Raw genomic sequence first — 16,839 nt, 5'->3', positions numbered from 1 at the left:
TAGGGCTGAAGAGATGGCACAGCCATTCAGAGCCCATAATGCACTCCCACACTCAGAGCCTCTTTGGGTGGCTCACAGCCTGTGTTCCAGCTCCGGGGGTCCCACACCCTCTTCTAGCCTCTGTACACACTCATATACCCACGTATACACATTTATTTCTTTTTTTTTCTACTATGAAGAATATGTATTCAGAATTTGGGGTGAAAATGGAGGCGTTATTGGGACTTAAAATGAACACTGAATAGCTCATTTTGTAGAAAGCATGTGTGTTTTTTTTTTTTTAAAAAAACTCACTTAATTGAAATATGCTGTCTTAAGGTGGTGACAAAGGTAATACCATCTTCTGGTGAGGCACCATCAGTCCACTGGCTGGTAAGCCAGGCCTTTAGTCTGAGATCATGGTAAGAATAAGCTAACTATCACCAAAGTCATTCAGAGATGTCGATATATTTGCAGTGTTTGACACTCTCTTAGAGTTGCTCTTATGCTCTTACTGAGGTGAGGAACGGTGACCAGAGGGTCACTTCCACATCGCTGTTCATCAAGGAAGTCAGGGCGGGAACCCCGAGGCAGGAGCTGATGCAGGAGAGGTAGAGTGTGGCCCCCTGGCTTGCTCAGCCTGCTCTCTTACAGAACCCAGGACCACCAGCCCAGAGGAGGGCCCTACCCACCATGGGTTAGGCCCTCCCACGTCACTAATCAAGGAAATGCCCACAGCGGCATTTCTCAACCTTAGTGTTATAACCCCTTTGGCAAACATCTACCTCCAAAGGTATTTACATTACAATTCATAACAATAACAAAATCACAGTCATAAAGTAGCAATGAAAATAATTTTATGGTTGGGGTCACAACATGAGGAGCTGTTGTTAAAGGGTTGCAGCGTTAGGAATGTTGAGACCACTGCCTTGCATACAGATGGATCTTATGGAGGCATTTTTTAAATTGAGGTTCTCTTCTCAGATGACTTTAGATTGTGTCAAGTTGGCACAAAAACTATGCAGATGTTTAGTCTACCTGGGTATTGAAATTGAGTTCCTGAGCCTGACAAGATGGCAGAGCAGCTACAGGTACTAAGTGCCAAGCCTGACATTTATTAAAGCCATCATCTTTTCTTTTCTTTTTTTTTAATGTATTTTCCTTGTCATTATGTGTGTAGGATCTCTACTTAAATGCTGGAGGAGTGACAGTGTCTTACTTTGAGTGGCTGAAGAATCTCAATCATGTCAGCTATGGCCGATTGACCTTCAAATACGAAAGGGATTCTAACTACCACCTGCTCAGTGAGTTCTTCCTTAGAATCTTGTTTGTGTCTCCAAAAATTGTCCTTTGGGCCAAAGAAAGCTGGGAAAGCATAGACACTTAGGGAACCTCTTCTGATAATCCTAGAGACCTTTGCCTAAGAACAGAAAACAGTTTTTCCATCTCCTGGTTCACAGAGCAAAAGGACACAATTTTTTTAAATAATGTTGTTTTCCACAAATAAAAATCTATAGATTAATGACACTCTAAAAAGCCTTTTTTAAACCTGAACCCCATCACTGATCTTATTCATCCCTATCTCTAGTTGCTCTCAGAAAAGTCCTAGCTAACATTTATAAAAAAATTATAATGAAACCCATTCTTTTATACACTAATTGAAAGAAGTGCAGCCTAGTGTGGATGCCCATTTTGAGTCCTCTGGTAAGCATTTTTATTTGACCAGAGTAAACTCACTATTGAGAGCTCTCATCCAGCTGAAATAAAATCAAGACCTCCCACTGCGTCCCTGTACTCTGCCACTCTGAGAATGTTCCTCTCTGTCCTTTTCTCTTCCCTCTGAATTTCTTTTTAAGAGAGCCAAGAGAAGAAAACCCTAGTGATGGGCGTTATGGAAACAAAGCAGTGACCTAAATTCACATTTCTATACGAATTTGGCAGGCTTCTCCTTGCTGAGCTTTTAATAATTAACCCTTCTGTGTCACTAGGAGTAAATGTTTCTAAACCATTAGTTTGTGGGCTACACACATATATAGGTTAGAGTTAATAAGTCATACATTTATTTTCTCCCTCTATTAACAGTATCTTACGTGATGTCTTGGCTTCTTACAGTGTCTGTTCAAGAGAGTTTAGAGAGGAAATTTGGAAAGCATGGTGGAACTATCCCTGTGGTCCCTACAGCTGAGTTCCAGGACAGGATATCGGTGAGTTGCTGACACCAGAGTGGCGCCTTACACATGCTCCTTGCCTTGTCTTTAGGCTAGACAGAGTAAATGGACTCTTAGCAAAGGATTTTAACCATAGTGGTATTTGCGGTCATAATTCATCATTCCATTCTAAAAATGATGGCAAGTAAGTAATTTTGTTTGGGGTACTTACTGATTTGACACAATCCTAAGGATTTCCATACTTTTCAACTCAAGCTTCAGAGAACTAGAATTGAAAAGTAAACATGAGACTGAATTATATGAAAATATGAAATAATTATATGTCATATAGTTAGCAGATTAGAAAATAGATAAGTCAATAAGTTCTTGGCAGGGTGTATCAATAGTGTATACACATTACAAAGAACTTACCAGGACAATACAGAAAATAATGGATTACAAAGGCATAGCATATATGCATGGGAAAAAAATATTTAACCTGTTTTATTTTGTTCTATTTCTGTGGTACTGGGAATTGAATCCAGAAACTTTATGCATGTCAGGTTAGGGCTCTATCACTGAGCTACAACCCCATTCCATTCCCAAGTAGTAGATCTTTAAAACTCACTGCCTCTGTTGAATGGTCATACTTTATTCCAATAATACTACAGATAGGTACAGCTCTTCTGAAAATTCTGAGTTCTCTGTGAGTTCAAGACCAGCCTGGTCTACAGAGTGAGTTCCAGAGCAGGCTCCAAAGCAACACAGAGAAACTCTGACACACACTCTCTCTCTCTCATGTGTGTGTGTGTGTGTGTGTGTGTGTGTGTGTGTGTGTGTGTGTGTGTACATATATACATACTTTTTAAAATTTATTTATTATGTATACAATATTCTGTCTGTGTTGTGTGTATATGTCTGCAGGCCAGAAGAGGGCACCAAACATCATTACAGATGGTTGTGAGCCACCATGTGGTTGCTGGGAATTGAACTCAGGGCCTTTGGAAGAGCAGGCAATGCTCTTAACCACTGAGCCATCTCTCCAGCCCTTTTTTTTTTTAAGAGGCATTTGTTCCAGGTAACAATTTACAAGTGTCCTGTGCCTCGTTTGTCTTCTGTCTGTAGCCCTAGAACTCAGGCAGAACTAGGAGGGCTGCTTTGAATTTAGGGCCAGCATGTATGTGTCATACATACATATGTACACACGCATGCATGCACACAGGCTCCGGGAAACTCAGGGTTTTGATTATTTTGTTCATTGCTGTGTCCCTAATGTCTGAACATGCCTAAGACATGGTATTCTTAATAAATGTTTGATGGATGAGTGAAAGAAGCTGCACTCTTCTGCCTGTTAAGCGAGTTTGTTTCATCTCCCTATTTTAGAGACCAAAACAAAGTATGATACAAATGTACATTGCAAGATGTTTAGTGTAAATAACTTTGGGATTTTCTTTGTAACAGATAACCAAGGATTAGGTTGAACTCCTGATCTTCCTCCCTCAACCTCCCATGTTCTGGAGTCACAGGCATATAACTTGTTTTAGTAACCCACTTCACGATTTTATCTGGCACCTTAGGATATATATATTGTATAGCTGTCTTATGTCACATTAGGAAGTGACTTAGACATTTTTTGTTTGTTGTTTGTTTTGTTTTTGTTTTTCAAGACAGGGTCTCTCTCTGTAGCCCTGACTGTCCTGGAACTCACTTTTGTAGAGCATGGTGTCCTCAAACTCACAGAAATCCACCTCCCTCCCAAGTGCTGGGATTAAAGGCATATGCCACCATGCCTTGTGCTACACTTAAACTTTAAAGAAATACCTCCAAGAAATAAATTAGATAGAATGGTCTATAGAAATAGTCTAGAGAAATATAGAAAGCTCTTTGATCCCCAACTTTAAAGCTGGGGCTACTAAGTACACAGGCAAGATCTCCCCAGAGCTGCTGTCGGCTTTAACCATGTCTTGTCTGTGTCTGGTGGCCCTGCACACGTAGAGAGATGGTGAGTGCACCTTGACAACGTCTGTGTAGAGTATCTTGAGTGGAGGCTGCTATCTGACCTCTCACCTCTCACTGCCCTCGAACTGCTTTTCTGTGTTTGTTTTAATATCATCCTATTTCATGAGTTTTGTTGCTGTGTAATATCATTAAAACAGCTATGTTTGGAAAATTATTTGTCTATCTTGCTAGCATACACTGATACAGAACAGAAATTCTATATCTTTCCTATATTGCTGCAGTATCAACTTAATCCTTAGTATTCTTCTAGAGACATGAAGCATATCTTGATGTGTTTTTATTAAGTTAATGTTATTTTTCCTAACAGGGTGCCTCTGAGAAGGACATTGTGCACTCTGGCTTGGCCTACACAATGGAGCGATCTGCCCGGGTATGTATGCAGATGATAGCAGCCTTTGTGTTAATAACATGAAACACCGGTTAGCATGGGGTCTTGGCAGGCAGATGTGTTTCTGATGCTGTTACCTGATCCCCGCCTCTGCACAGCAGCACTTGTCCCGTTGTAGCCTCCGTTGATGAGCACTGTCGTCAGTACATCCTTAGGAAGAAACGAGCACTTCTGGTTCTTCCTGCGGACCCAGGTTCAATTCCCAGCACCCACAGGTCACTAACTACTTTAACTCCAGTTCTAGAGGATCTGATGTGCTCTTATGGCCTCTAAACACACTAAGATGCAAGCAAAACAGCTCTATACATCAAAAATACAAATAACTAAAAAGATAGTTGGCGAAACTAGAATGCTATGAGTCAGTCGCTATTTAATAGCCCAAAGCTGACTTAACTATAAAATTTGGTTTAAATAAGAACTTTGTGAATTTTGTTTGGTTTGTTTTTTGTTTTTTGTTTAATCGCTTGAATGCTTTTTATACCAGGCCTTAAATGTGGCACAGTGTGAGCGCAGCTTTTCCGACACTGTTCTTTTGTCCTTTGAGACATAGTCAATCTCTCTAGGTAGCACTGGCTGTCCTGGAACTCTCACAGTAGACCAGGCTGGCCTTGAACATCAAGATCTGCCTGCCTCTGCCTCCCGAGTACTGGATGAAAGACTGGTTTCTTCTTGATCAAATTCTGTCCATGTTGATTTCCAGGCTGAAGTAGCATAGCCAGAGTCTGCTGAAGAAGGCGGTACTTCTTAGTGTGCTGTTTTCTGAGGGGAGTGGTATTTTGTTGCATTTTAAAGCAGGGTCTCGAGTCCTAGTCTGGCCTTGTTTGAACCTTGAACTCACCTCGTAACTGAGACGTGGTTGAGCTCCCTATCGTCCTCCACCTCCCTAGTGCTAGAATTATTAGCATGTGCCGCTATACTTGATTCTTACTGCTTTTCTTTTTAATTGAGACATAATTCAAGCACTCTAATGGACTGGCAAGATGACTCCATAGATAAATCTGACAGTCTGAGTTCAGTCCTTGGGACTCACATGGTAGAAAGAGAAAGCCAACTCCTTAAGTATTCCTCTGACGTCCACATGCACATTGGCACGTGAGAGTACAATGCACACAGCACACACATACACAACAAAATATATTCATCAGCTTGTAGTATATTCACAGGCTGTATAGCTGTCATCACTGAAATTCTAGAATGTTCTTAGTGCCCTGTTACTGGTTATTTTAAACAATTACTAAGTGTGATCTGAGCTCGTTCGAGATCACAGGATAGTTAACAGACAGAGAAGCCATTCACATCTGTAGTTCTCAGGAGCAGTTATTACTGTTCACTGGATGATAACAACGGAGAATTTGCTGCTCCAGTCATTTACCTTTGGCTGTCTAAGTCTTACAGTTAGTTGGTCATGGTGGGTGAGTAGTACCCAGCCTCCATGCGTACCTTTTGTGTTCACAGCCTGACACTCAGTCAGGTGGTCTCACTGCCTTTTCTCCTTCATTCCAGCAAATTATGCGCACCGCCATGAAGTATAACCTGGGATTGGACCTGAGAACAGCTGCCTATGTCAACGCCATTGAGAAAGTCTTCAAGGTGTACAACGAAGCTGGCGTGACCTTCACATAGACAGGTCACAGCTGACTTCTTTATCACCACTTCACCTATAATTTCTGCAGACCTGTCACAAGTTTACATGTAACCACTGAAATCTGTTCTTGTGACTCATTAGTTAATGGACACTGTTCTCAGCAAGTCAGTCTGAATCAGCCCCTTGAGAGATTAGTTATAGGATCATGTACAAGCTGATGTGTCAGTAGGAATCACGTGTATCAGAACTGGTTAGGTACTTTTTCTAAGTGCAGTCTCTGCCTGCCTCCTGGCTCTGCTGCCTTGCTCTGGGTCCTTGCCAACAGGGTCAGTGCTGCTGGCAGGGAAGCAGTCAAGAGCAGCCAGCCACTTCTGGACAAGCCTGGGAACTTGGACACATAGAAGAGTAGGTGCGTGGCATTTTCCAAAGGTGGCATGGTCCTCAAATGAGTTATTGCTATTTTACATCTACAAAATAACTCAGTTTTCTAAGTTGCAAACAAAATAAAAGCTATTTCTCTTATGTATTTTATTCTTTGAGAATAAAATTAGTACATGCTGCTGTAATTAAATTGCCTTTAATCATTTAAGCCTGACCTCAACTCAAGCAGTGAATGCCTAAAAACATAATGAATGAAGAAGCTAGTTTTTATAACATAAAACAGTATCATTTGTAGCTATTGGCACTGCATTGTTGTCCAGGAGAAAGAACGTGGCACTGTGGGAGCACTCTCCTCAGACCTGCAAGTGACAGGGACTCTGGGGAATTTGTAACACAGTCCAGGGAGTGCAGTAACCTCCTTACCATGAAAATGACTTGTTCTTCCCATTTGAAGAGCTATTGTGTTGAGTAGTTGAACCATAATTCAAATAGTGTCCCAGAAAAAACCTTGGGCTCCGTGTTTGGAATCTGGCTGGCTCCACCTGACTGTGTCCCTTCTTCTGAGGCTTTGCATTCTGCACACCGCTTCACTAACAGCAGGCTGGAGACTGCCTGGAGTGTTGGCTTTTGAACAGGAATGCTCCACAGAAGTACCAGATATTATTTATATAAGAAGAAGTGCTTTTTTTTAACAATGCCCTTTCAGAAATCTCTAACTACTTTGTAACTGCATGATTAACTTGGTGATAAAAGCAGTTATTAAAAGTCTACCTTTTCTAAAGTGTATGTTTCTTTTCTGTGTTTTCATATTTGATAGTCTCTTAGTAAATGATAAAACAGTAATTGAGTTTCAACAATTTTTGTAACTGTCTGTCTATGTTACTTCTTTTGTTACGAACTACTAAAATTTTGGGTTTTGGTTTTAGTTTTTCGAAACAGAATTTTTCTGTGTAGCACTGGCTATCCTGGAAGCAGCTTTGTAGACCAGGCTGGCCTCAAACTAATAGAGATCCTCTTGCCTTTGCCTCCCAAGTATTGGAATTAAAGACATGTGCCACCACCACCTAGAGAGCTGCTCAAATTTTATTCTTGGGTTATTTTTTATTTCATTTTATTAAACTGTAATGGCTGTTCTCGGGGAAGAGGTTATAGTATCTAAAACTAATATGCTAGTGTAATTTCTGGTACTTTTTTATTTATTCATTTGTTTGAACCAGGGTTTTAGGTAGCACAGGATAGCCTCAAACCTGCTATTAGCTGGGGCTAGCCTTGAACTCATTCCAGTCCTCCTGCCTATTGCTCATCTGACCTGTTTTTTGGTTGGTTGGTTGGTTGGTTGGTTGGTTGGTTGGTTGGTTGGTTGGTTGGTTTTTTGAGACAGGGTTTCTCTGTAGCTTTGGAGCCTGTCTTGGAACTCGCTCTGTAGACCAGACTGACCTCAGATCTCACAGAGATCCGCCTGCCTCTGCCTCCCAAGTGCTGGGATTAAAGGTGTGCGCCACCACCGCCCGGCTGCAAGTTTTTTTAAAAAACAAACAGCAACTAGCGTGTGATAGTTGAGTATTCTGCCTCTGAACACCATCCTACCTTGGACATTTTCAGGGATGTACACAGTCCTGTACCCGGAGCCTCCGGATCCAAGAAATCAGCTGGGGTGTACTATCCTGCAGACCTCACACTTCCCAGTTTTTCCTGTTGTTTGCTCAAACTGTTAGCAGCCACCACTTAAAGGAAGACATCTGAGTGTTCCTGGCGCAGCTGCCACCGATGAGAAGAGTTAATGGACGTGAGCATCAGGAGAAATAAACACAGCTTATCAATGAGCACTCCAGAGGACTAGGACCAGCTCACTGAAGTCTCCGCAGTTGAGGAATCTGTTTTCTGTGGTGCTCTAAACAGAACCCAGGACCTAGCACAAACTACACCCCAGCCATTGGTTTTCTGAGATAGGGTCTCCCTACATAGCTCAAAAATGATCCTCTTGCCTGTCCATCCTGAGTGTTGGAATTTCAGGTGTGTGTCACCATGCCTAGATAAATGAAGTCTTAAAGAATTCCAACTATATTCTGTCTTTCCAGAGAGCTTCTGTAAATAGACTGCTTTGGTTTCCCAGCCACCCAGACCCAAATAATCACACCAAAACTATATTACTTATAGCACTGTTTGGCCAATGGTTCAGGCATATTCCTAACTAGCTCTTATATCTTAACCCATTTCTATTAATCTGTGTAGCACGACCAGGCTGTGGCTTGCCGGTAAAGTTCTGGAGTCCTCCTTCGGCAGCTACATGGTGTCTGGCTGACTCAGCCTTTCTCCCTGCATTCAATTTAGTTTTTCTGCCTAGCTATACTAACTATATTCTTCCCCTGTCATAGGCCAAAGCAGCTTCTTTATTAACCAATGATAATAAAACCCAGTCACAGCATACAAAGGGGAATTCCTCATCAGGCTTCCAGGCTGTTGAACCTTTTTGAGTTCTAGCCCAACTCTGGCCTTGAACTTCTGCAATCCTAATTCAAACTTCCCTGTGCTATAATTTCAGGACTGTAGGTTTTCAGTAAGAGTAGGCCATTGGTTTTCTGAAGTGTGGTGAGACCAGGGAGGGTAGAGGATGACCCAAGATTCAGACCAGCATCATTTTCTTCTGGTACCACTATTATTTTGATAGCACTGGCTCCATGCCCTTCATTGCCAAGGACGCTGAGGAGAAAATGAAATGGAAATAATGCTGTGGGAGATGACCTAAGGTTTAGGCAGCACTTTGGCTCTCTTTGGAGGTGGAACAATTTTTAAAAACTATTTTATTGGTATTGTGGGGTAGAGGCACACACATGCCATGGCGTATGTATGTGTATAGAGGTCAGAGGACACGGAGTTGGCCCTAGCCCTGTGCTTTTCCGAGGGGTTCCGGGGACTGAATGCAAGCCATCAACATTACTCAGCAAGCATTTTATCCGCTGAGTCTCATCGGCCTAAGACAGAAGAATTTCATTGTTTATCTAACTCATGCCTGTGGACTAGTTCACATCAGAGCTGTCATGGAGCCTCAACGATGCAGGCTGGCCTCCATAGCCTGTTAAGCAGAAGGCTCGCACCGAGCCACCCTGAACGTCCACAAAGACACAGTGCTCTGCTTCCCACATAGTAACTCTCTGAAGCACTTCACCAGGGAACAGTCTTGAATGCGCTAGTATTGCCCTCCATGACCAAGTTTTTAAAACAACTGTCTTACTTTCCTCTTAAAATCAAACACCAGTGCTAAAGTAAGAATTTCTCATATTCCCACAGATGGAGAGGACCACTGCTAATATTTTATCAGGTATGAGCTGTCTAGGTTTTTATGATGTTCTTAGATAATTACAGCATTTGCCTTATGAAAAATGAGCTTGTTCTGCATATGTTTTGCAACTTATTAACTGACTTGGACATAATATATTTATACTTTCCTAGTTGTTTATAAGGCCTGGGCACGGACCTTGCTTGTCTGAAGTAAGCACCTACCACTGGGCTACATCCCCAGCCCTTCCTACTCAGCAGCCATGTATAATCCCTTTCCTCTATTAGCCAAAGATGGTAGCCTTCCAGGCCCAGATCCCATTTACAGACCGAAGAAGTTACTGTTAAGTAGAATTTATAGGTACCACCAGACGGTGGTGGCACACGCCTTTATCCCAGCACTCAGGAGGCAAAGGCAGGTGGATCTCTGAATTTGAGGCCACCCTGATCTACAAGAACTAGTTCCAGGACAGGCCCAAAGCTACAAAGAAACCCTGTCTCGGAAAACCAAAAAAAAAAAAAAAAGATTTTATAGGTACCATCTCCACACTGTGTGACAAGCCTCATGAGCAGCACAGCTTGCCACCTGAGTGTGTCTGATGATTGCTGATGTTTCCATCCTCTCTCATGTTCTGGGCACTATGAACATGTTATAGTAAGTCTACACTCCCCTTTGGCAGCGTTACACACCCAAGGGAATCATTCCAGTCCATGTCTGCCACTCACACTGTCCCTAGCTCTATAAGCTTGGGTTTGGTTGGGGAAATTCAGAAGTCTTCAGGAGCCAAACCAAGATAAAAAGTCCGGCACTAACTAGACAATATACGTGCCAGTGTTGACCCTTGAGTAGCCTGTGCTTTTAGAAATCTGAGAGACATTTCCAGAAGAGTCAAAACGTGGCAAGAAACTGATTTATTCTTTGACCAAAGCACCTTTTCATTTCTGCTAAGAGCAAATAGCAAATAAATGAACTCTTAGAGCCTTGCAATGCACGCCTTTAATCCCAGCACTCAGGTGGCAGAGGCAGGTGGATCTCTGCGTTTGAGGCCTGCCTGGTCTACAGAACAAGTGCCAGGACTGTTACACAGAGACCCTGTCTTTTTTTTTGTTTTTTGTTTTTTGGGTTTTTTTTTGGTTTTTCGAGACAGGGTTTCTCTGTGGTTTTGGAGCCTGTCCTGGAACTAGCTCTTGTAGACCAGGCTAGTCAGAGACCCTGTCTTGAAGGGGAAAAAAAAAAATCATAGACCTTTACACAGAATTTCTCTTAATCTATGCTCACAAAAAAGTATATGTGTGCATGTATGTGTGTGTTGTATGATAAATGCATGTTGCACATGTGTGTGTAGGCACACTAGCCCGTACACACCTGGAGACAGAGGCTGATGTTGGGTGTCTTCCTCCACCACTCTTCGCCCTGAGTTTTGAGGCAGGGTGTCATTGAACCTGCAGATCATTGCTTCATTCAGCTTGACTGGCTGGCAGGCAAGATCCCAGGATCCACCCGTCTCTGCTCCCATACTTAGGTGTTTAACATGGATGCTGGGGCTCAAATACAGGTTCTCACACTTGTCCAGCAAGCACTTTGTCCACTTTCGGGGTTTCATGTAGCCCAAACCGACTTTGAATTCAGCCTTCTTCCTCCACCTCCCACGTGCTGGAATTTACAACGTACCACCACACCTGGCTTCTGTTCCAAAACTTCTAAATGCTCTTTACTTGCACACTGTTTGCAGACAAGGTCTCATGTAGCCGAGGCTGGCCTTAAACTCACTATGTAGCTGAGGATTGGTCTGTCTCACTTCCTGGGTGCTGGAATTACAGGGGTGTGCCGTGTGCCACCACTTCTAGTCCCTCACACAAGTATCTGAACTGTAATGTAGTGATTGCTCATGAGAGGAAGGAAGGAGGCCCACTGCCACCCACTGGCTATGGCCACGTGTCTCCAAGTGGAGCCCACCAGAAGCTTCCAGGAAACCGACTTCGGTACCCTCCAGTAGAAATGCTTTTCTGGGTCTCAGGACAGGCAGCCCAGCCATTCCCTGGTCCCGACCTTTCATTGCAAGGAAAAACCCAAGAATGCTACAGCCCACACGCACTTGGCCTTTGGAGCAGCTACACACCTGCAGCTGGGGGTGGGGCACAGTGGGAGAGAGCAGGTGTGCTTGTTAAGCCCTAGGTTAGCTTGACAAATAGAGAAGCAAAGAGAAGGAAGGGAGAGGTGGGAGAGAACTCCCTAGGTAAAGGGCTCACTGTGCAGTCATACGGACCTGAGCTTCACCCTCAAAACCCACATTTAAAGTAAAAAAAATGAAAACAGCCATGGTGGTGATGCGTGCTCATATTCCCGGTGCTGCAGCAGTGGGGACAGGCAGATCTTGCTGGCCGGCCTCGTCTACTGGGCCAGTCGCAGGCCAGTGAGAGACCCTGTCTGAAAACACACACACACACACACACACACACACACACACACACGAGGACTGCTTGCTGGAATGATAATTCCTCATCTGGTTGGATGAAAACCACAAGAGGTGGCAGGTACCCACCATGTTGGATGTTCCTCTATGGCAGAGGAGAAGCTAACAATATACAGTGTTTCCATTAAAAAAAAAAACAACGGCAATGGGTTTTTGATCCTACTGCACGTACTGGCTTTGTGGGAGCCTAGGCAGTTTAGGTGCTCACCTTACTAGACCTGGATGGAGGTGGGTGGTCCTTGGACTTCCCACAGGGCAGGGAACCCTGATTGCTCTTTGGGCTGACGAGGGAGGGGGACTTGATAGGGGGAGGGAAATGGGAGGCGGTGGCGGGGAAGAGACAGAAATCTTTAATAAATAAATTAAAAAAAAAATTGGAAAAAAAAAAGGTTTAGCGTCCTGGGTTCTAGTGGCATTTGCCTATGATCCCACCCTCAGGAGGTTGAGGCAAAAGGATCAGGGGTTCAAGGTCAGCCTCAGCTGCACAGCAAGTGCACGTAAGACCTGTGTCCAAAGCAAAATGAAGAACAACGGAAAATCACTCTGCCTACGACGGTTTCTATCCAACAGGAGTAAGTTCAAGACTCTATTCACGTTTCACGCTTTTTATTGACATTCAGGAAGGGCCGGGCATGGTGGCAGGCCGTCTCACTGTCCCAGATTACCCAGGCTTTGTACAGCGTGGTTAACAGCATCGGTAACAGTGTGGTTCACCTTCTCACTCATCTCCTTCACCACTCTGTCCCCTGATTCTTGGGCTGTCTTCAGGGCATTGGTGACGACTGTTGGAAAAAGAAAGAAAATCGTAGGAGTAAGTGATCCAGTGCTTCCAGCAGGAGAGGCCTGGGGGGGAGGTCATCTTAGGGGACCAATCCTGGGGGCTCCAGGAGGATGAAGGGACAAGTGTCATAATGAATCCCAGTTTGGTTTGATTTTCCCCAACGACTTTCATTTCTTCACGTTTGAGTAAGACAGCACAGACAGCTCACGAGCGCACTGGCTACTTTTTTACACTGTTTCTGGATAGTGCTTCTTCATCTTCTCTGACCATTTTTATGAAGATTGCTATATTTGGTTACTGTTTCTGTCACAAGCATTTATCACAGAGGTCTGTGGCCTTCCTTTTGACTTAACTCCCGTTGCGCTTTGCTTCGCTTTTTGCGTTCCTGTCCCTGGCCCCTCCTGTGACGTTTCAGATCGACAGCTTTGCCTAATGTTTTCTCTATGACTACTGTGCTGTTCTGTGGTTGTTTTCAAGAGCCTCCCCCTCTCCACGATTATACTGAAGTCTCTCAGGACACTTCTTTGATCTGAATTTCTGTGTCCCCCAAATTCCATGTTGTAAATCCTCCTTGAGATCACCCCATGAAAAGGTGGGCTGTGCTGCTGGCTAGGTTAGCAGGATTGGTGGAGCCTTGTGAGCAGAAAGGCTAAAACCCAGGCGAGCAAGCCAGTCCTTCAGCCAAGGGAGGACATAGCAGAAAGATGTCACGTAAGCCAGGAGCCAGCTTCACCAGATGCCCAGTGCTGCCTGGGGCTTCCAGACTTCAGCACCGAGAACAACCCCTTTTTTTTTTTATTTTAAGGTTTTCAAGATGAGTTTCTCTGTGTAGCCCTGGCTGTCCTGGAACTCACTGTGTTGACCAGGCTGGCCTTGAACTCATATACATCCACCAGTAGAGATTAAAGGCATGCCCCACCACCGCCCAGTTTATCAATACCTTTCCTTCTTCTTTCCCATCTTTTTGAGTGAGAGTCTCACTACATATGTACCATAATGGGCTGGTATTCATTATGTAACCCGGGCTAGCCTCAAACTCAGTTTTCTCGCCTCATTTTCCCTAGTTCTGGGGTCATAGACATGATCCACCGTGCGTGGCTATAGAAATAATAAATTTCTGCTGTGTGTGAACCATTGAATTTACAGCATTTCATTTTAGCTGTTTGAGCTTAAACAGTTTAATATACTTGTATATTTAAATGTAAATCCTTCACCCAGCTGGACCCTACTTCGTTGTAAAGATTGGAATGAGATGTGTCTTGTACACTGTTCTACTCATGGCATAACACATACACAGTAAGTTGTTATACAAATACATATTAAGATACATACTTGTCTATTTAATTGTTGTATCCCTATGTGCTGCCACATCACTTTCCGTGGCCTTGTCTTCTTCAAAGTCCACAGAGAAAACAGCCTAGATGGAGCCCTAACACAAGGTACAACCTGCACAGATAATTGCATCTGGGGAGAATGCGCAGATAATTGCAGCCCAGCTGAGAGGATGCTACATCTGGGGCAGGGCTGGGTCTTGTTGAGCAAGAAAAGGATTCGCCCTAGCACAGGGGCTCCCTTCCTCCCTCTCTGTGTCCCTGCCTGCTGACTCCATTCTCTCTCTACTGTTCCTGTGCTGGGGACACAACTACTTCACGGTAGGAAAGTGTTGCCTCCGAGCTACACACCCACGGCTCTGCCTCCTCTCCTTCCCTCCTTTTCTCCTGCCTTATTTTCCTCCTCCCCATTCCCGTCTTCCAACAGATCAGCCTTACCCTTCTCTCCAGCCTCCTTGACAGTGTCCACCACCTCCTTCACCACCTCCTCCACTGCATGAACTGAGTAGAAAAGACAAATTCGGAGTGAGGGGGTGTATAAGCCCACTTCCCCTCACAGTGACCCAGGATGCTTCTGGACAGTAAGGTGTAAGCCCACTCCCCCTCACAGTGACCCAGGATGCTTCTAGACAACACGGAGAGACTCTGTGATGCTGCCCCTAGTCAGGGGAAATGACTTAGGAAAACCCCTAGCTGCCTCCCTTCGTAGAACCCCCCAGATGTCTAGCTGCTGCACAGGGCGTTTCCTGCCCCTCTCTGCCTGGACGAGCATGGATAACAAGAACAGCCTTCTGCCAGCTGGGAACCTGAGGTGAGACAGCTGTTTGTCAATCTGCCACACCTGTCAGGACGAGCTGACCGGCTGCTTCAGCCTCATCTGTATGTCTCCAGAGAAGTTAAGTTCCTCTAGGCGACTCTTCCTGGAAGAGGTAGTCCCTACCCACCTCCGGGTTCTGGAGAGTTTGGGTAGGAGCATGTTAGAACCCGAAGACTTGAGAGACAGAACCGTTCCTAACACTAACTTCCGCTGCCGTGTCCCTCACAGCTCAGACGGCTGGAAGATTACGAAGAGGTCAGATGTGGGGCTGAGGAGTTTAAAATGAAGTACATGCTGTTCTGTCTACAGCCATTTCCAAAGAGAACAGCAAACTCGACACAGGTTTCATCTGTGTCCCACAGTGGGACTCGTGAACCATGTCCTAAGTTCTTGGAGGAAATGTCCTTTTAGATTTTGAGCAGGACCAGACTCCACGTTTCATAATAACAGAGCCTATGAAGTGTGGTGAAAATCAAAACCCATCTTCCTTTTTCTCTAGGTCAACAAATCAAATAGGCAGGATTTTTGTTTCAATTTGTTTTATAGTTCTTGCAAAAATCCAGGGCCTTGTGCAGACAAAGTGTCCTCCCACTGAGCTGCACCCTCAGGCCCGAGAATAAGCAATGTTAACAGAAAGGTACTCTCGGCTTCCAGGCAAAAGGACCTAAGCCACCAGCATCTGGATTCTGCCTGCCTCCAGAAGCCTCCACAGGGCTGGCCTCATCCTGACCTCCGGGGAAGGCTCAGCCTAGGTCATGGAGCAAGTTCCTAGTAAGGAAGCTGCTTGGCCAGTGGCTCTCAACTGAAAAATTACTCCAGCCTTTGTGCCCCCAACTCTACTATCTCCTGGTGGGACCACTGAGCCAAGCTTCCTGATGGGCCTCAGCCTCAGTCTACCCCAAGGAGGCTCTTGCCTGCTTTCAACAGACCCAGAGAAGTCTGCCCTCAGCTTCCGGGCAGCTAGAAAGCCCTGGCCCCTTACCTGCTCCCTCAGTGGCTTTCTCAGTGCGGTGGGCCAAGCCCTCAGCGGCCAGCTTCCCCAAGCCTCCCAGCATCGTCGAGCCGTAGACAGTGACAGATACAGTGCCAAAGGCTGGATTAGCATGCTTTTATACATGCCTGTGACGGCCTGCCAGGCTCCAGGGCGCCAAGCCCTTACCCAGCCAATGGGAGCTGGTGAGTCAGTTCAGGGCCTGGGTGGGGCTACCCTAGTATGTGCACTACCCTCCTCTCAATGAGCCCCCCTATTTCCTCTACTAGGAGCCCCAAAAAGCCGGGACAAGGCAGAACCAGAGAAGTCACACTGGACATGTCTTGTCCCACGGCAGGCGCCTTGAGCGCACTGTGAGTTAACATGGCAGTGCTTAGGAACCATTGTTATACCAGGCCCTGGCTAGGGCCTGAGCTCCCTGACCTGAGCTCGGACCTGTTGCCTGAGGGCAAAGCCTCCAGCCTACCTGCCAGGGTCTCCACAGTGGCCTGGTCAGGCCGAGGTCCTACTGCCTTTCCCACTGCAAGGGACCACGGCCCAGCTGAACGGCCTCATGGTCTCCACCTGACAGGAGGCTCAAAGTGTGGCCTCGCCCTCTGGAGGACACAGCGCTGGCCAGGTGCATGGTCATCCTGGCTCAGTCAGCTGATTTTCAGTCAGCCTAGGCCCT

The 16,839-nt window shown here is 45.1% G+C and overlaps 2 protein-coding genes across 2 annotated transcripts in view; one reads left to right on the top strand and one right to left on the bottom strand.

Moving 5' to 3' along the window:
* Glud1 (glutamate dehydrogenase 1) overlaps positions 1 to 7,280 on the top strand; it is a 37,164-nt gene extending 29,884 nt beyond the window's left edge. Inside the window, exons 10-13 of the mRNA XM_075988722.1 lie at positions 1,160 to 1,283; positions 2,092 to 2,183; positions 4,453 to 4,515; positions 6,037 to 7,280. Coding sequence (XP_075844837.1) covers positions 1,160 to 1,283; positions 2,092 to 2,183; positions 4,453 to 4,515; positions 6,037 to 6,156 — 399 coding nt within the window. The 3' untranslated portion in view covers positions 6,157 to 7,280. The remainder of the gene's footprint in view (positions 1 to 1,159; positions 1,284 to 2,091; positions 2,184 to 4,452; positions 4,516 to 6,036) is intronic.
* Positions 7,281 to 12,838: 5,558 nt separating this feature from the next.
* On the bottom strand, positions 12,839 to 16,252 carry Fam25a (family with sequence similarity 25 member A). Its single transcript, XM_075987515.1, has 3 exons — positions 16,161 to 16,252; positions 14,800 to 14,862; positions 12,839 to 13,031 (listed from the first exon to the last, which is right to left on the bottom strand). The coding sequence occupies exons 1-3, from the start codon at positions 16,231 to 16,233 to the stop codon at positions 12,898 to 12,900; spliced, it is 270 nt and encodes an 89-aa protein (XP_075843630.1). The 5' UTR covers positions 16,234 to 16,252; the 3' UTR covers positions 12,839 to 12,897.
* Between the last annotated feature and the right edge of the window lie 587 nt (positions 16,253 to 16,839).

The sequence above is a fragment of the Microtus pennsylvanicus genome, chromosome 10 (genome assembly GCF_037038515.1).
Source record: "Microtus pennsylvanicus isolate mMicPen1 chromosome 10, mMicPen1.hap1, whole genome shotgun sequence".
NCBI classification, from domain to species: Eukaryota; Metazoa; Chordata; class Mammalia; order Rodentia; family Cricetidae; genus Microtus; species Microtus pennsylvanicus.
This window is presented reverse-complemented; position numbering and strand designations above follow the sequence as displayed.

Bases quoted from the DNA above. Each gene is read 5' to 3' on its own strand.
- Fam25a (XM_075987515.1), bottom strand. From the start codon at position 16,233: ATGCTGGGAGGCTTGGGGAAGCTGGCCGCTGAGGGCTTGGCCCACCGC. The intron at 14,863-16,160 runs GTAAGGGGCCAG...TTTTCTACTCAG, and splicing joins GAAAGCCACTGAGGGAGCAG to TTCATGCAGTGGAGGAGGTG. The intron at 13,032-14,799 runs GTAAGGCTGATC...TTTTTCCAACAG, and splicing joins CAAGGAGGCTGGAGAGAAGG to TCGTCACCAATGCCCTGAAG.